The sequence below is a fragment of the Marmota marmota genome, unplaced genomic scaffold, assembly GCF_001458135.2.
Source record: "Marmota marmota marmota unplaced genomic scaffold, marMar, whole genome shotgun sequence".
Classification (NCBI taxonomy): Eukaryota; Metazoa; Chordata; class Mammalia; order Rodentia; family Sciuridae; genus Marmota; species Marmota marmota.
The window spans coordinates 6278200-6297255 of NW_025999999.1; the positions used below are offsets into that span (position 1 = coordinate 6278200).

The 19056-nt window shown below is 52.3% G+C and overlaps 1 protein-coding gene and 2 long non-coding RNA genes across 4 annotated transcripts in view; 2 read left to right on the top strand and 1 right to left on the bottom strand.

Moving 5' to 3' along the window:
- Nucleotides 1-6891: 6891 nt before the first annotated feature.
- Nucleotides 6892-9708, top strand: LOC125617974. The gene is made up of 2 exons (XR_007349115.1): nucleotides 6892-7491; nucleotides 9125-9708. It is a non-coding gene; the product is annotated as an uncharacterized LOC125617974 (long non-coding RNA).
- A 3555-nt stretch (nucleotides 9709-13263) lies between these two features.
- The window catches only part of Pax2 (paired box 2), an 87720-nt gene continuing 81927 nt past the window's right edge, over nucleotides 13264-19056 (top strand). For both annotated transcript variants that reach the window (XM_015494885.2, XM_015494890.2), the window contains exon 1: nucleotides 13264-13489. In XM_015494885.2, the coding sequence (XP_015350371.1) occupies nucleotides 13465-13489 (25 nt within the window). In that variant the 5' untranslated portion in view covers nucleotides 13264-13464. The remainder of the gene's footprint in view (nucleotides 13490-19056) is intronic.
- On the bottom strand, nucleotides 16229-17522 carry LOC125617975. The gene is made up of 2 exons (XR_007349116.1): nucleotides 17254-17522; nucleotides 16229-17074 (listed from the first exon to the last, which is right to left on the bottom strand). It is a non-coding gene; the product is annotated as an uncharacterized LOC125617975 (long non-coding RNA).

Sequence of the window (19056 nt, forward strand, 5' to 3'; positions counted from 1 at the left end):
TCACATATGTCCTGCCCAATTTAACAAAATGAAGACTCACCTGCCTGCCATACTACTTTGCTAGCCAATATACTAGCCATTAGCCACAACTATATTAAATAAATCAATTTAATTAAATAAAGTTTAAAAATCAGTTCCCTGGTCACACTTCAAGTATTCAATAGACACATATGGCTAGCGGTCACCATATTGAACAGTACAGATTTAGAAAATTAACACATCCCAGGGAGTTTGTTGGATGTGTTGCTCTGTACTATAACCTTCCTGGAGGCAGGGACTGGCTTTCTCTCTTGTCTACCACTATAATTTGCATGCCAAGCCCAGAACTGGCTCAGAGAAGGCACTCAGTAATGTTTTTTGAACTAACAACTGAGGAATAAATGACTGACTGAATGAATGAATCAATCAACCAGTGGCCCACAGGAGACATTAACTACAGGCTCCTCTGCAGCAGCCCACTGAGGCTGTCTTTTGAAGGAAAACTGAGAATGGACTGGGTCAGAGGGGCCCTCAATGTAATGCTGGAGATTGGCTGCTCCCCAGGTAGCCAGAGGATCACCCTCCAGGACTGAGACCTAGAAAGGAAGCAGTCATTCACAATGGCTGTTTGAGTCAGAAACCTGTGTTCTGAATATTCCTGCTGTCCCTCTCTGTGAGGCCTTCCCTCCTTAAAGTCTGAATAAAAGCCATTTTCAAAAGTCCAGTGTTTGTAGGTCTGACCTGGGGAAGCCTCATTAACCCCTGCGGATCAGAACAGAGCAAGTGGACCTCTTCCAGGAGCTGAATAGGAAGCTGAGATCTTGCTAGTTATAGGGAAACTTCAACTCTGAAGTTGTTCCAGGGACTGTAGTGCCTGACCTATTCCCATCTGAAGGGTGTGCATATGGAGGGGGTGAGGGAAAGGGACAGGGAGAGAGATGAAGAGGTGCACATGGAGAGGAAGAGAGGGAAGGGAAAGAAATGGAGGGGGAGAAAGGATGAGAAACTGGATAAGTGGACAGGAGAGGTGATGTGTAGATGTGCATGCTTGTGTGTTGGAATTCGTGTGTCTCTGCATCTGTGTACTGGGGGACTATATGTGTGGTAGGTAGCTGTGCATGTACTGGGGGCTGTGTGAAGTGTGTTGGGAGCTCTGTATATTTGAAGAGGGCTAAGTGAGTACGGTTAGGGAGCTGGAGTGTGTGCATTGGGGACTGTGTGTACTGGGGTTGTGTGTGGTGTTAATGTAGCATAGGGAGGAAATGTGAATGTATTAGGGGTTGTGTACAGTGGTAGGAGGAGACTGTAATATGGGAGGACTGAGTATAATGGGCTAGTGTGTGTGATGGGTGTGTGTGTATGTATGTGTGTGTGTGTGTGTGTGTGTGTGTGATGTGTACTGAGCTGTAGTGGGTGATGGCCCTGCTTCATTACCTCAGACTCCTGGATGTGGGCCCTGAGGTCACCTCTCCAATCAGCTGATGAGCCCCATTTTGGAAAACCTCCACAGTCCATGAGGGGATACTCAAGCTGTTCTGTCCCAAATGGCCTTTCTTGTTTCTGGCAAAAGAGGAGATGAGATTTGGGGAGAAAGCAAAAGAACCAGAGAAACAAGCAGAGATGGAGTCAGAGACAGGGAGAACCCAAGCAGGCCTTGGAGAGCAGGTGGAGAGAGGGCTGGCTGGGGGTGGGGGAGAGAGAGAGAAACAGAGACACACAGAGAGTGGTGTACTGGGGGAAGAGGGGCAGTGGCGAAGCAGAGCTTGAGGATCAAAGGCCAGCGAGGGGCCCTGCGACGTGGGGGAGGGGAGCGCGGCGAGGGCGGGGCTCGGCGGGGGACTTGCCGGGCTGGCGCTCGGGCGCTCGGAGCCGCGCGGCTCCCCGGGGAGACGGCAGACACTTTGCGGAGATGTTACTCCGGAGTTGGAGACGATGATAAATATGATAATTTGTATAAAATCTGAATGGGTCTTGTTTTCAGGGAGAATGCCTCGGATGATGAATGGGCCCGGCTCTCAGATAGATGGCTGATAAAAAGTGTATTGGATTGTTGAGAGCGATTTTAATTCTCATTCTGTACCTGCAGATGCCGCGGCCGCCGCGCCCGGCCTCCTCCCTCCTGCCCACGGTGCCGGGCGGACGGCGGCCCGGCCGGCCTCGGCGGCTCAGGAGGCTTCTGAAATGACTCTAATTACAGAGTTATTAATTTTAAGAGGAGGGTGAGCGGGGGGTTTATGATTATTAATCGAGCGCCAGCGCTCGGCGGGCGGGGCAGCCCGGGCCGCTGGTGAGCTGCGCTAAGAGAGCAGAGGACGGGCCCGGCCCGAGGGCAACTTCAAGCCCGGCGGGCTCCCTGGCGGCGGTGGCCAGGCCCGCTTTCCACGCGTGCCAGGGTCGACTGCATCCTGCGCACACCCGGCAGCCCTCACCCCCCTCCCGCCGCTGACCCCGACGTCCCACCTTCAGTTCTAGTCCGCTGGGCTTCGGGCTTACAGCCTGGCCTTGAATTTGTGAAGCCTGGAGGCCAGTGGATCCGTGGCCTCGGGCCTATCGCAAGGCTCTGCCTGAGGAACCTCCCGGCTCACTTAGGTGTTTAGTAGTGCCCAGGTATCTGAGCCTGTGACTGATGCAGGGCAGTCTCCTCAAAAGACATATGATCATGACAATATTTATGGGGGCTCTATTGCGTGCCAGGCACTGGGCTAGGCACTTGAAGGCTTTAATTTCCCCCACGCAGAAGAGATGAGTCTTCCCACTTTTCAGATGAGGAAACTAAGATTTAGAGAAGCAACTTGCCAGTGGGAGGGGATATACTTACTTCTGGAATGTTAGGCCCACACACCTTCATCCTAAATACACACTTTTCCTTGGCAGAAAGAGCTGGGTAGAGGGCAGCAAGAGAGAAATCTCCTACAGCTAATTTACATCTATCCTGTCATCTTCATCCCCAAAATCTTCTCTGAATGATTTGACCTATTGCCTAACACCTTGTGCAGCTTAGAGGAAGACTGTCAAAAGACTGGGCTGCAAGCTTGGAAGGCACACCCCTAAGAGAAGTGCACAAGTGGTTTTGCCCCATGATACTGGCATGTTAAGAATAATATCTGCTCAGCTACAGCTAAGATGACTATTTTAAAGAGCTCAAAGGTCATTTGGAAGAGGCTGTTTTGTATATTTGACTGAGAAATGGCTAAAGTAATAAATTCCTCCCAAAACATTGGGCTAGCCTCGCCCCGCCCAACACATATATTCATTGCTGCTCATTCTGCAGGAAGTCAGGGGTGGTCTCCACAGACCTGGTCATTCCAGAGCTTCTCCAACTTTTGTCTTTTGGCAAAGACCACTTCTGCCTAGAGCAAAAAAGACTTCTTTGGTCCTTGAGAAAGGAGGCCCCTGTGGGCAGAGTATGTAGCTCAGATGGTAGAGTGCTTGCCTTGCATGCACAAAGCCATGGGTTCAATCCCTAGCAACACACACACACACACACACACACAAAGTTCTAAGACATGGTAGCAAATGGGGAGAGCAGCCCTCTGGCCTCAGAGAGGTCAGTTCTTAGGACAGCCACAGCACCTGTTGTGTGGACACATGGAGCCCATAGAAACGACAGGCTCCTGACAGGCCTTTCTGTCCTCCTCTGCAGTGCCCAGGGGAATCTGGCAGTCTCAGGAGGGATCAGCATGGGGCAACCCAAGTCAGGTCTGCATGTGGGGTGTCAGAATCAGTCCAGGGATTCTTCTCTGTGGCTGGTGTTGTGGATCAAAACCCATGAAAGCCCAATCAGAGGCTGAGCCCAGCTGAAATGGGATGAGAAGGGAATTCTCCTGCATATTGAGGCTGCAAGCCTGGAATCTGGCAGAGCCTGAGGGTACCTCAGAGATGGACAAAGACTGGCTGGGGAAATTTCTCTCCCATCACAAAGAACAGCTCTTGGGGCATGGGCTACAAGCTTCCTGAACAACTAGGTGAGGGCTGGGTGATGCAGCAGCCTGGCCATCCTGTCTGGCCTGACCACAGGAGCCACCTCTGAATTCCCAGATTTAGGGACCCTGGGCAGAGAATTGTTAGAGTCTGTAAACAAATCAAAATAACACCTGGCATTTTGCCAGGGGAATGTTAGAGTTCATAAACAAGTCTGGATGGTGCCTGGCAAAATGCCAGAGGGAGTGGTTTGAGAAGTAACAAAAGCAAGCCATTAAGTGTGGAGATTCCTGATTGGTTGACTGATGTATCTAGTTTATGCTAATTAGATAAGCTGTGTGGAATGTATAAATACTGCTCCTGTCCTGCAATAAACGGCTCTCACTCCTGCTGTATCAACCTACAGAAGTTGTTCGTCACCCCCCTGGTTAGTTTGCTGCAGCCGGACTGTGGCAGAGAATAAAAAGAGCAGAGAGGTGGTGAAAGGGGATTAATATGAGGATCTGGAAGGGAGAGGGGAGGAGAACTCCTGGGTTTCACCAAATGAAAACTCTTAGGCCTCTGAGCCACAATCAGAATGGTTTCTTTCCTCCTGACTTCCTTTTGAGGACCAGAAATTTCTAGCATAGCATATACTTAAGTGTGTAGATTATGAAGGCAGTATCCAACCACACCAAGTGTGGAGCCTACTTTTACCACCAGCTCACTGTGTGATTGAGGAAGAGTTATTAAAACTCTTTGTGCCTAGATTTCCTCATCTGTAAATGGGATTCATACTAGTAGATGAAGTACTAAAAAGGAAGTACTAAATATAAAGCAGTCATAAAAACACCTGGCATGCCATGAACCCTTAGGCCTGCAGGTTGTTTGCTATTATCATCACTATCCTTGCCCCAGCAAGTCACAAGGCTTTCTCTCTAGATTGATAACTTCTCCAGAGCATTTCCATATTCCTGCTGTTTATGCCCCTGACACCTTGTGCTTGCACAGGGGACAGTGCCCACCCCTTTCATGAAGTCCATGGCTAGGCCAGGTGCAGTGGCACAGGCCTGTAATCCCAGCTATTTTGGAGGCTGGGGCAGGAACTTCACAAATTCAAGGCCAGACTCTGCAATTTAGCAAGACAGTGTCTCAAAACAGAGAGGAAGGAACTGATGTAAGGACATAGCTCAGTGGTAGAGTGGCCCTGAGTTCTATCCCCAGTACTTTAAAAAAAATTTTTTTAAGTCTATGGGTAGAGGTGGATAGGAAATAAACTAACCTGGCCAAACATCCTTGTGCCAGGGATATACTAACTTATTTAACCCACCCAATAATCCTTTAAGACAGAAGTTCTTGTTTCTATTTAACAGATGTGAATACTTAGGCACAGTGTGTCCAAGGGATTCACCCAATCCCTTGATATCAATATATCAATAACTGATGTTTCTGACCTGAGTAGTTCTGAGTCCACCTCAGAACTAAACTGGCTCCATTTTCCTCTGTCGGTGCTGCTTTCTCTGATGTCTTGGGATTAGTGAAAAGTTGTCCTTTTATATAATGTGTCTTGTTCTATGAGACTGCCTTATAAAGGGTCCATGAGTTGGCAGAGAGCTGTTGCCCCAGATATGATACATGGGTTTTCATTTCCTAGCCACTGCAGAGAAGGGTTTGCAATGGGATGGGTGGAGAGTGCAAGGGAGAGATCAGAGGTGAGAGTAAGTGGAAACCTAAGTGGACCTTAACTCAGCATCTCTTCCCATACATATTAAATCAAATCATCCTGCCTCCATCTCTCACATTTAACCTCTCCTCTCTGACTGTCTTGCTTTAAGACCACGTCTTTGCTTGCAGAAACCTCTTACCCAATCTCCGTTGCTCTCTCTACCTCCAGAATGTCTGTTGCCACTGTCCATACCTCCAAAATGGCCCTTCCTTTCCTAATTGGATCCTTTTACTCTCCTGATTAAAATCCTGCAATGGCACCTCATGGTACAAAGGGGAAAATTGAAACTCCTTAGCAAAAGTTCTCTATCTAAGGCCTTGCCTACCTCCCCATCTTTGCTCTTGCCTCATCCCTAATTCCCATGTTAGCTTCATAGAATCCTTTAAATTAACTTCCCCAACTAGGTGGACTGCTGCCCCCTCTCCATACCCCTCCTTCCTCTCTCTATTTCTTCTTGGTGTGTGTGTGTGGGGGGCAGCCAGGACTGCCTGGAGATTCAACCACTGAGCTGTATGCCCCTCCTGGCTGGCCTGGAACTTGTAATGCTCCTGCATCAGCCTCCTGAGTAGCTGGGATTACAGGCCTATACCACTACTCCTGGCTCCCATACCTTTTCTCTTTTGGGTGGGGCTCGGGGGGGTACCGGGGATTGAACCCAAGGGCACTCAACCACTGAGCCATATGCCCAGCCCTATTTTTTAGAGACAGGGTCTCACTGAGTTGCTTAGTGCCTCACTTTTACTGAGGCTGGCTTTGAACTCAGGATCCTCCTGCCTCAGCCTCCAGAGCTGCTGGGATTACAGGCATGCGCCATGGCGCCCAGCTCCATAACTTTTCTCTTGATGCTCCTTTTGTCTGCAAAAAAATGTCACTTACTTGTCCCCTGCATTTATGGTACATTTAGTAATTTGCAAGTCCCTCCTGTTTCAAGTGCTCCCTGACATCCCCCAATTGTCTTTCACTGTATCTCAGTCACCCTTAGGATTCACATCTTGACACTTCCTAGAATTTCTCTTTGCCACCAGGTAATGTCATTGCAAACAGGGTCAGTGTGGAATTTACCTCTAAAACCACAGTGCTCAGTACAACATAGATCCAGGTTTACCAACTAACTGGTGCCCTGCCTGTCTGAATTGGTCCAGCTCAGACTCTGCCTCCCTATTCTCCCCAGCCTAAAAAAATTCTGCTTTAGGCATCAGTTGCAGCTCTGCCTCTGGGCATAAGTAGGTATTGACTAAGCCGCCCATCTCTTTCAAGGAAAACTAATTTTCCCACTCCAACTCTGTGCTGACTCCGACTAGGGAGGGGCAGGAAAAGGGAGGAGGAACAGAGTGGGTTGGACCATATCCACCAAGAAGTAGCAAAGGCTGAAAAATTTGGGGGCGTTTGTCATCCCAAGGACTGCCTGGCCGGTAGGGAATTCCTTCTCTCTTTACTCTTGGTCCCACGCGCTGGTGGAGGCCTCCAGCAACCCCGCTGAGGTCTCAGTCTTCAGTGTGGCGCCCTATGGGAGCCAAAGCAGAGGGGCTCTCAATCTTGAGGCCAGGGGAACCGGCACTCCCACTGTGTCCACGAGGAGAGCCGAGGGGAGATGCTGCCTATCGCCCCACGCCTGCCTTCCTTCCCCTCCAGCCCGCATTTCCACTCTTCATTCCTCTCCTCCTCCGCACCACACCGCCCCGTCCCTGCTTCTTTCTCTTTTCCTTTCCTCCTCCCTCCCTTTGGCCTGGACAGTGCTGGACCAGGCCCGAGAGCAGGTGGAATCTGCGCCGCGTCTCTCCGCTTTCGCGCCGAAGCGGCTCAGGAAATGCGCCCTCCGCTGGCGCCGGGTCGCGGTTCTCGCCGCGTTAGTTTTTTCTCACAGTTGTGGCGCTGGAGATGCTCAGGTTAGAACTTCTCCCAGGGCCTGCTGCAGGGGTGGGAGTTCTGCTGCTGGGACGTAGGGGGTCTACAGTGCGCTGCCGCCGCCCGCCTAACCCCGGACCCCGCCCGCTTCACAGCGGGGCCGAAAGTCCCCGGAGCCTTTTATTTACCCGTCCCCTCCGCCCGCCGTGGGCCCCGGAATGGCATCCCCCACACAGACACCACCGCTTCCCCCACAGATGCCCCTTTGCGCCCAGCGCCCCGGAACTTCAACTCGGGAGGGGAGTTCAGTTCTGGGTGGGACCCCGCCTCCGAGCCCGAGCGCGCTGCCGGAGCTCCCGCCGGGCCTCGGGGCCTCAGGCCACAGTGCGGACCCTGGCCGACGCGGGGCGCGCTCTCACTGCAGAGCCTGAGCTGGAGTTTTTGTAGTTAAACAAAAGCATTGGCTCTTTGGGTTTTCTTTATTTTTCTTTATTCTCTTGCCTCCTCCTCCCTAAACCCCCTCCTCACTCTTCTCTAACTTCTCTTTCCTCGTTTTTCTTTTCGCTTTTCTTTCTCGGTCTTTTCCTGCCTCTTCTCTCTTCCGGTATCTCCCTGTTCTGTTTTGGCTTCTTCTCCGCCTCTGAGTCCCTCTCTGTCTTTGGGTCACCCTTCGCGGCCCCTCACTTTCCCTGGGCTAGGTTACACCGTCTTCCTAGCTCCTCCGCCTCTTTCTCACTTGTTCCTCTCTGGCGACCGCGGTCTGCGGGCTTGAGTCCGGCTCCCCCGCCGCGGTGGTGATTTATTCCCCTCACCCGGCGGAATCAGGTGCTGAGCCGAGCCCGGGAATGAGGGAACAGATTTCTCCCAGGAAAGGTTTTGTGAACTAAACGATGCTAATTACGGGTGAGGGACCCGCCGCCAGAGGAGGGGAGGCGCACGGTGCGGAGCGCGACCCGCTGGAGAAGAGGCCCAGACGGCCGCGGCCCTCTTTGGGCGCCTCCTTGGGCGCCTCCCCTGCGCCTCTCACCCTGGCTTTCGCCCATCCCTGGGAACTTTCCTGTCCGAGTTAACTATTAACCGCTGGCAAGAGGCAATTTTCTTCGGAATTTCAGCGATTTCCTTTTCGTGGTGGAGGCAGATTAACATGCAAAGGGTGAGACGTTCGGCTTGAGTCTGCGCGCAGGCAAGGATGCCTCTGCCCCGCCAAACAGTGTCCTGCGCGACAGCGGAAAACTACAGCCGGCCCCCCCACCCCTGCTTGCCCAGGAAGCCGTGACCAAGCCTTTGCCCGGCCAGTGCCCGGAGGAAGGTGGAAAAAGCCGAACGCTCCTGGTCAGGGGCGGAGTGAATGGGGAGGGGGTGCTTAGCCCATGCAAGCCGGAGACTTCAGGCTTGGGGCCAGTACGGCCACACCGGGAGCACACAGCCAACAGCCTGCGCCAAGCCTCGCACGGAGGGACGCTCATGAAGCCATAGACAAACTCAAGGAAAAGCCCTCTCTGACCTGTAGAACCCCCAAACTCTCCATTTCCTCTTGCCCACTGCCAGCACCCTGGAGCCCACGCACGCACAGACACCCTGTTTTGAGTGTATTGAATCAGTCTGACCGCTGATTCAAACTTTGTCCAACTTGAGCGGCTGGACACAAACTCCTTTCCGTTCCTCTCCTGCCAGGCCTGCTCTTTCTGAAGCAGAGAGGGAGGAGGTTCTCAGCTTCAAGACCCGGGAGAGGGCTGGAGCCTCCTTTTGCCGGTACATTAGCCCCTGGCCACCCGCCAGGCCGCCGCACACTGGACGCCTTCTTCGCTCAAAGGCTCGGGTAGTTGGAGCGGCCTTGATGGGGCCCTGGCCTCACCTCTCCGCTGCCCCTCCCGGGCCTTCCCAGGGGCCAGCTGACGTCCCCCGAATGTTACGTCGAGGACCCTGCTGGATTTGGAGCGGGGATACAGGGCTGCCAGTCCCTTGCCAAGCCATCATCTCGGGGCTCTCAGTCTTTCTTAGCTGATTTTCCCCCAGCCTTCTACCTGGGTTACGTCTCTCCCCACCATTCTGTCTCTATCTCTGGCGGGGCTGCCTCAGTCTCTCTGTGTCTCTCAGTCTCTGTCTCTCTTGTTTGTTTCAATGCGCGGACACTGATTGCGCCTTATGAAGTTCTAACTGGTTTTGTGTCAGGAAGATCTTTCTCGCTGCTACCCAGCCTGGCGTGACGGATTAAACATCAACTAGTTAAATAAAAATTAATATCAACTGCCTCCTAACTTCTAATGTCATGTTGTTTATAACTAATGAACTGATTAGGGGATAAACACATCACGGAGACATTCGGCTCTCCTGCCTCAGCTCCCTCGCCACCAATGCCCACTCTCCGGCAGGGCCTGCCTGCTGCCAAGCCAGAGGGAGGAGGGGACTGGGGGCAGGGCAGGCTGCAGAGGCTAGGAGCTCCCTGGGGTTTGTTCCTCTGCCTCCTCTTTCCCTTTCTTATTCTCCTTTCTCTTTCCCTTCCTCTGTGCATTTCCTTTCCTTGGTCTCTCCTTTCCCCCTTTTTTTTCTTCTGATGTCATCTTCCTTCCTTTTCCCTTTGCCCCTCCTTCCCTTCCTTTCTTTCCTGTCCTCTTCTGTCCTTTGCTTCTCTGCCTCTGTCCATCAGACTGTCCCTGATTCTCTCTCCCTCTTTCGTATCTCCCCACCCCTCAGTCTGGGGCTAGAATCCATGCATTTCTGGGTCTCTCTTTTCCTTACTCTACCCATCTCTGCCTCTCTCTTCCCTCTTCTTCCTCCTTATTTGGATTCTCTCCTCCCTGGCCAGTGCAGAGTATAATGTTTACCAGTATCCTAGTAACTGGGCTTCTGCCCTGCTAAAAGCAGGAGATGTGGCCACTCCCTTGCACCTGGTAGAAAACACACACACACACACACAAAATACACACACCAGCTACTTAAGGGAGCAGGAAGAGAGCTAGAATAAGTGGGGCTGTGTTTTCTATTCTCTATTCTTTCTGGAAGGGGAATAAGGAAATAAAAATGATTTCTTAAACTTTTGCCTTTCCTCTTGTCCCAGAAGCAATTGAAACAAGTTCAAGTGCTAAGTTTAATTTCAGTAAAAGAAAAATTGCTCTGGTGTCTTTCCTCCAGGGGCTTCAGATTCCTCACTAGCCAGCTCCAGCCTGACCTAAGTAGTCTCCTACAGGGCCCTTTTCTTAAAGATACTTAAACCAAATCACAATTGTCATCATGACAACAATAAGGCAGAAAAGTAGGTAATCACAGACCCAGCCCTGGTGATTTTTTTCCCCCTAAGAAGCCACAACGTTTAAACTTGGTTTGCCCTGGACCGCAGGGTCTGACAAGACAATAACAACAGAAAAAGCTTTTAAAACCAATTTAGCACACGTGAAAATGTAATTCTAATGAAGAATCAATAGGCTGGCGGATCATTTTTCCTGGGATTCCTTGGAGAACCTGAGAGAGACTTTCAATCAATGGGGTGGGCAATGAGCAAAAGGGCTCCAGAGACAGTGTGGGACAGGGGTAAGGGCTAGGAGACAAAGAGAAGCACAGCCAGAGGGAGGAGGCTGGAGGGGCTTGAGATACAGGGCTCAACATTGTAGCATCACTTTGTTGGCTTTGGAGAAAGAATATCAGATCCAAGAGCAAAGAAGTTTCCTTCCTCCTCATAGCCCCTCCAGTATGCCACAGGCTGCTTAGCACAATGGCCTCAGCTGCCTTCCCCTGGGCCCAGGCCCTGGTCCTGGCACTGCCCCAACCCTGGGCCCTGTGTTCAGGTAACTGTGACCAGACAGCTCAGCAGCAAGCAGGAGGCACTAAGCTGAGTGTGTGTGTCCCCAGTTAAAAACACCTGGTTCCCAAGTAGGTACCTCCCTATGTGTCAAGTCAAGGACATTGGGTCTCAGTTTCTGTCTCTGTCAAGAGCACCTGATGTTAAGTATGGTCATACCTTACATTTTATGAATCAGGTGCATGCACATTTTCTCCCAAGAAACTTTTGAAAAGGGAAAGGGAAATTATTATCATTATTTTAGAGAAGAAGAAACAAAGGCAAAAAGAGCTGTGCAGAGGTGTGCGCAGGTCACATCCCTTGTGTGGGACTGGGTGTGGTTCTGAATAGGTGACAATGAGACACTAATTATGTGTGATCCTCTCATGTGTATATAATGGATAATTATATATGTGTGTGCTTAAAGTTTCATTTATTAATGCTGTTCTCTTGCCCTTGGAAATGTTCAGTTATAACAAAAAGAAATGTTGTTCAGTTATAACAAAAAGAAAAAATAGTTTTGTTTTTATGCACTTGGGTTGGGAAATCACCAATAAAAAAAGAGAAAATAAACACCGAGGTCTAACATTTAAAATTTTAAAACACTGGTAAGATGGGACTGAGAGTGTAGCTCAGTGGCGGAGCACTTGCCTAGCATTCTTGAGGCCCTGGCTTCAATCCCCAGCACTGTTAAAAAACAAAATTGGTCAGATGACAATTGGCCATGATTGGATTTGTCTGAAATGGCAGAAAGTCATGTTCCTGTAGGAAGGTTTTTTTAAAACTTAAGTCAAGGAACCATGATACAAGTTTTGCCTTGGAGCTTCCTGACAGTAGATGCATAATCTTTCTAGAAGAAGATCAGTTGAAGTTCCAGGAGACAACTTCCAGTTCCTGAGGGAAATGGGCCTGTGAGCCCTGTGAACCTGAGCTCCACCCCTTGCCTTAGAACCTGTCTTCTGGGCCAGTGTGTGTGTGTGTGTGTGTGTGTGTGTGTGTGTGTGTGTGTAGAAAGAAAGGAAGAGAGAGAGAGAGAGCTAAGGCCAGCCACAAGCCTCTATCTGCACATGGGCTTACCCCACATTTTCCTTGACAACCTCTCAGAGTTGACAACCTCTCAGAGAGGGTGGCAGAATAAAGTGGAGCAAATGAATAGGGAGACCATGGAGAGGATAGGTATGGAAACACTAGTGCTCATGAGTGGGGTATGTGTGTGTAAAAAGTAGGAAGGACTACAAGCTGGTACCCATCAAAAAAAGTGGAGTATGGAAGGTTTGAAGGAGAATTAGACCAAGGTGTAAGAGTTATAAATTTCAGATAGGGAGGGTTTGGTGTAGGGAATAGGGTTGGACCTTTGATAAGGGATTAAAACATCAGTGTGCTCAAAGTGGGTGTGAGTCCAAGGGCCCCAGAGTCTTAGGGTAAGGGATTCCAGAATATTGTAAAAGGGCATGTTCAAGTGGCAGTCTAAATGAGTGTGAGAGGGATGGGACTTTCCTCCCCTTTCCCTGGTCCTCCTCATCTGTTCAGACGCAAGGAAGCCAGTACTTTTTCTTTTCGTTTGATTGTTTTAAAAAATAAGAAGAAAAGTGATCCAGAGTGGGAGAGCTTATGAAGGATTTCGTGAGCAGCTCACAATGAATATATTGGAGACAGGGACCTCTGGGAACGACTGCATGGCCTGTGAAAGTTGGAGCACTACTGTATCTTGGAGACTGAGCTTGAGACCTGAAGGCGCGTGACAGGCAGTGGAGCCTGATGGTCCAGAGAGTAGGATGGGGAGAGTGCCGAGAGTCCTGGGGAAGGGTTACCACACAAAGTTGGGGAGCGAGGACGCCCCTGCGCTGGAGGCTGTACACTGAAGGGGAGCGTGTGACAGTGAAGAAGAGGGGGTGGGGTGAGAGGGTGTGCAGGCGTCTAGACCCGGGATTCGGTCTTTAGGCGCCTCAGGCAGCAAGGGTGCCTGCGGCTGGCTGGGGGCCTCCGCGCGTGTACGCGCGTGTGCGCGAGGCGGAGAGCCCGGGGCTCCTCTGCTGGCTGCTGTGCCTCTGCGCCGCGGGTTGTGTGAGCGCGGGCGCAAGCGAAGCGCACCGCCGAGGCGGCTGGCAGCCTGGGTTATCTGAGCCGCTCGGTCTTGGGTGGCTGATCCCAGATCTCCGGGCGGCGGCGGCCAAGGCGAGACGCACTGTCCCGCCGCAGAGAAGCTGGGAAGCCAGGCCCAGGCGGCCGGGAGCAGAGTATGGAACAGCACGCGGGTCGGGCAGGTAAGCGCGAGGAGAGACTGGTCAGCGTCTCGGGCAATGGTGTGGGGAGCATCAGAGGGCTTCTGGCGGCCAAACCAAGAACGCATCCCACTCTTTTTTCTTTCCTGTGTTTGGTACCCAGCTGTACCATAAGGGCTGGGGACAGAATCCCTGCGGACTCTTCTCACCCCTGGGACTTCCAGGCCCTTCCCTCCTGGTGTCCTTTAAATCTTCTAATGAAAACTTTCCACCCAGAAAACGTTAGTCTTACAACTTCTCATACGTCTTTGGAGTACTTGGTTTTTCCTTCCTCTTGGGTGTTTAGGACTTGATCTTTCAACTTTTCTCAGAGCATATATATTTTGCCCAACTTCTTCCAAGTTGAGAGTGTTGGGAAGGCCTTAGTTTCTAGTGGGAAGGGAGATGTGAGTGTGGGCCTCTGTGCCTATGCTAGTGGGTAGGAAACACTGAGTACACATACCTGTGTGCACCTGTAAGAGTCTTGTATATTTGATTATGAGCACTAGTGTTGATGCTCCTATGGGGTGGGGGGAGGGGAGGCTCTGCCCCCCAAATCAGGAGAGGTTCAAGGGAGGCCTAGGGAAAAGATGGCACCCCAGGGGACCCAGATAGGGAGGAGAATCTGAAACTGTCAACTCAAGTGCTGACTGAAGGCTGATTTTTCCCCCCTCCTCCACCCCCAGGCCTGCCAACTCAGCTTTGACTGTCCATTACATGTCCTGGTGTAGTGCAGGGGTGGCAAGCCAAGAACCCAAGTTTAGTTGGGGATTGGTGGGAAGGAAGAGGGCTGGGTTGGGTTTCCAGAGTTTTCCAAATACTTCCATAGAGGTCAAAGCCTCACTCCTCACCTTTCCCAAATCTCATTTCTCCCCTCCCCACTCACCCAGCTCAAGTTCTCCTTGTTTTTTTTTCAGCTGATAACTCATGCCCCCCCCCCCCAGTACTACCCTTGCTCTAGCTTCTTGATTGGGCTGTCCCCATTCTCCTCCCAGTTCTTGCCCTGACTGGAAGAACCTGGGCCTTTAGAAGTGTAAACGGTGGCCTCCTGGGTTTTTAGGGCTGTGGGCAGACCCTCTGCACCAGAGGTTTAAGTAGGGAGATCAATAGCAAACAGTTGTAATGATCTAATTAATTATGGCAAAATTAAAAGCGAGTACAAAATCAATCTCTGATGGTGTTGAAGATGGAATTCAATTGAGAGCCCATCTGTGCACCCCCTCGACCGTATAAATATGCAGCCCAAGGACAGACCTAATGGCTGGGTCTTCCTGGGAACCTCTCTCCCCCTTCCTTCCTTTCCTGTCCAGGGCTTCTCTCTTCTTCTGTCAGAATATTTTTTGCCTTCTGATGCCCTTTCCTCTGTCCGGTTTGCTTAGACTCCTGGAACTACCACGTTTCTATTTTCCCTCTAGGCAGGCCTGAGGTGCATGGAGTGGGTTCCCAGTCTCAGCAAGTCTTCCAGCAGTTGTGTGGAGTCCCCCTCTCCACTCTCAGGAAGAAGGAGGCAGAGCACGGGGGACATCCTTGTGCACGTGTCAGGGTCCTCATCCCCAATTACCTGGGATACTTTAGAAGAGCCCAGGGCGTTTTCCGCATACCCGGGGAACCTGTGCCTATCGGTTCCTGACCGTAGGACAAGCCTGCATACCAGACTCCGGTTCCCTTCCCTCCTTTCCCCAAGCAGGGCTCCCACTTCTGGCAGGCGCAGCTAGGCAAGGGCGGGGAGGAGCCGCGGAGCCAGGCCGGAGGCAGGGCGGTGTTGGAGAGGAGGAACTCTCCCCTCGGGTCAAGGCGCACCCCACCAGCCGAGCCGCAGAGTCTTCAGCCCTTGCCCCTTCGCCGCCTTCTTTCTCTCTTCACTGCTCCCGCTCCCTTTCCCTGTTCTTTACCAAAGCCGCGTCTGGCCGGGGTACCACTCCCTGGGGGCCCTGTCCCCTGGACTGGCCCTGTGCCCTTTTTGGTCCCTCCCCATGAGTTCAAAATGACAGTGACAGACACGCACTAACCAACCTGCCTGCCGGACTCCCAGGCGCAACCGCCGCAACCGGGTTTGCGAAGGATGCGGGTTTTATTTGGTCTCGCTGAGCCTGTTTCTAAGCAGCGAAAACCATCAGGAAAGGGTGAAGGAAGGGGAAAGGGGAGAGATTCAGTAACTAGGTCAATTGTGGTCTTCAGATAGTGTAGCCTGTACCCCCAGAACCATAAAAATAAGACGTTTATTTATGTCCTCCCTTTTTCTCCGCCGATCTGTCCTAGTGGCTCTCTGGTTCCCTGGCTCCCCCGCGCTGTTCCTCTGTCTCTCCCTCCTGGGGTTCTGAACCCACTCCATGACTCAAGCTGACTTCCCAGGCTTCTTTCTACCCTCGGAGACCCCTCCCTCTCCCTGGTCCCGCTGCCGGGTCCTCAGAGCCTGGGGGAGACACAGCCTGACGCCTCCCGCCCTCTTTTGCCAGGCCTCCTCACCCCGTTATTAATTGCTGTGTTGACCTGCAGGATTGATTGGCGGCCCCGCTGGAAGAGGCTGAGGAGGCCTTGGCCTCCGAGCAGCCTCGGCTGAGGGCAGAGAGAGGAGGGGGAGGTGCTGGATGCGGGGCCTGGCTCCCAGCTCAGCCCCGCCTGGAACACAGCTGTTTGCCTAAACACCCTTGGCCACCCCCCTCACATACTTTTTATGCACCCTCAACACTTAAACACACACTCACACCATCCCCTCACCAAAAGATGCGCTGCCTCCAAGCAGACACTTAAGAAATTCTCTTTAATTGATTTAGAAATTGCAAGGGTATTCCTCCACTAGTCAGTTTCTTCAACATATTCGTTAGCCGCGGGTCTAGACCCTACCGCAGGTCTAGACGTGGCAGGACAAACTACCGGGCCTGGACCTACTATCCCAGATTTATTTCGCACCTTTTCTTTTCTAGGAACAGTTACAGAAAGTTAAGCGATAATTCTGGATGCAGGTAACCCTTAAAATCTCAAATCAAGGCACTTTTTTTTTCTTTTTTTCCAGAAAGAGATCTTGCCCTGTCTCCTGAATGATTCGGTTCAGGCCTTTTGTTTCAAGTGCGGGGAATCTCTGGCCCGCCGGAGGGTGGAGGGCAGAGAGTTGCAGTCGCCTGGGGCAGGGGTCTAACCCTACAGCGAAGGCCCTCCCCTCCTTATCCCTTCCCTCGCCTGCCCAAAGCGTCGCACACACTCGCGCTCACACTCGCATGCACACTTGCACGGCCCCCACAGCTGCAGCAACACCCCCAGCCCAACCCCAGGCCACAAACGGCGAGCCAAGAACCCCCAGGGCGTCCTGGCTCTAGGCTGGATGTGAGAGAAGGCAGGAATATACAAACCTTGGCGGGTCCCCTGAGAGACCCCCTTTCCTTGGGCCTCTCCCTGTTTCAGCCAGCCCCTCTTGACTCGGTGTCCCCTCTCCCCTTCGCTCCGGTCCTTTGTTTCCAGCCACCTTGCAGCCTGTCCTCGCCTGGGCGGCCCTGCTCTTCGGCCGGCCTCCCTGTCTCGCAGGCGGGTCTCCCCCTGCCTTGCCCGCTCCCGGCTCTGGCGCACCGCCTGCTCCTCGCATCCACACAGCAGCTGGGAGAGGAGGAAGGGGGGGAGCGCGCGCTGCGGATGGATCCGAGACGGTAGATTTGGTGTCTGCTCCCAACTCCGGGGAAACTCGGCCCGGGTGCTCCCGCCCCTCTCCAACTATTCCTCAGCGCTGCCCAGCCGCGCGCCCAGGCCCGCATTTGGCCTTTACTTTCCCTGCGTACCGTCTGTGGCTATTTCGCTTTCCCTGGTTTCCTGACACCCGCAGTTGCGATCCCTTTGCCTTGCACTCCGATCCCTTTTGGCTGCCTCTTGATGCTGTCTGTCCCCTCCCTCCGCAGTCCCCACCGCTGCAGTGGCAGTGGCTGATAGCGCTAAGGTCGCCTCGGATCCGCCCTCACTACATCCCTCGACCGCGGCAGAGTCAGGCCGCTGGCTCGGCCCGGTTGAGAGGAAGGTTAATCATTACTTCTCCACCAACACTCAGCCTGGGTCGGACTTTCTCACCCTAGCTCCGGGAGGGGAGGGGAGCTGGCTCGGTGGGGACTTTGGCTTTGCCCAAAGCAGCCTCTTCAGGCCTTCCGGATACAGGTGCCTTCTCAGTTCCCTTAGCGTCCCTGTCCCTTTCACATCCTCTTTCTCCTCCTCCTCTCTCCAGCCGTTATGTCTCCCCCATCAGACAGGCCTCTCCGCATCATCTCATCTCCGCTGTGGGTTTGGCAAGTTGACTTCAAGTCCTGGGAGGACCAACTCTCTTTGTTTGCAACCAGACCCAACGGGATTTCCGTCAATGGCCCAGCTCCTCCCAGAGATTTTGGAGGACTGGCCGAAGGGGACCGCGCCTCAGGCCGCAATTAACTTGGCTTTTGGGTGTGTGTGTGTGTGTGAGGAATTTAACTGATCCTCCAGCTGCTGGTAGAGGGGGGTAGGAAGTGGGAACCTAGGAGTGGCAAGAAGGATAGAGCAGAGTGATAAACCTGGATGGGGTATAGTCAAAAGGAAAACAGGGAAGATCCAAAAGAGAAGAACACAGAAAAGGTCTGCAGCAAGAATCCCCAGAAAGCTTTACAGAATTGGAATTCAATGGAAAACACCCCTCTCAGGTCCTTCCTTTTCCTTTTTGTGGAAGGCCAAGGATTCAAAAAGCTGTTCCTTAATCTACTATAGAAATGTTTGTTTTTCAAAATGCCTTTTGGTTAACTCCATAGAGTAGACAAGTATCCCCATTTTACAGGTGAAACAACTGAGGCATAAAGAAGAAAAGGGACTATGCCTGTAGTGGCAGCTGGTCCTTCCTGTAGGCTGTGGAATGAGTGATCCCTTTAGCTGTACGGAGGTCCATGCGTGTCTGGGGAGGGGGGACAGGCGGTGTCAGGTCTGAGCCAGGAGGACTAGGATTTCTCTGACACATCACACACACACACACACACACACACACACACACACACATCTATCTAGTTCTTTGATGTGGGCCCTCCTCTCCTACCCTCCCTGCTGGCCAGATTTCTCTTGGATTCACTATTTTTCAGCCTCCTTGTCCAGTGACCCTCAGGCGGCAGCCACCTGGCTGACCCGTGCCGCTAAGAGGCCGCTTTGGTGACCAAGTGGCTTGCATTGTCGTTGCCCCTCAAAGGGACTGCGAAGGGTCGGGCGGATCGCTGGGACCTCTAGTGAGGGGAAGCGGGGTTAGAGGGGGAGGGGCTAGGGAGGATAAAAGCCCAGCACGTGCGCGCGGCCTCAACAGGACCAACAGTCCCGACGGGCGGGGCCAGGCGGGAGTCAGGCCCCCCGGGCTTCACGTCGGGTGCCCAAATATTGGGAACAAAAGCGGGAAAAGAAGAGTAAGAGCAGGAGGGAGGGAGCAAGGGAGAGAGCGAGGAAGCAGAAATTAGGGGGTCTTAGATGAAAAAAAAAAGAAGAAGAAAGTAGCTTTAGGGGGAATGTGCTGTGGAGTGTGAAATTGCAGCCCATGGTGCTCCATATTGTACCAGAAGCTCTTCCAAAAAAAAAAAAAAAAAAAAAAAAAA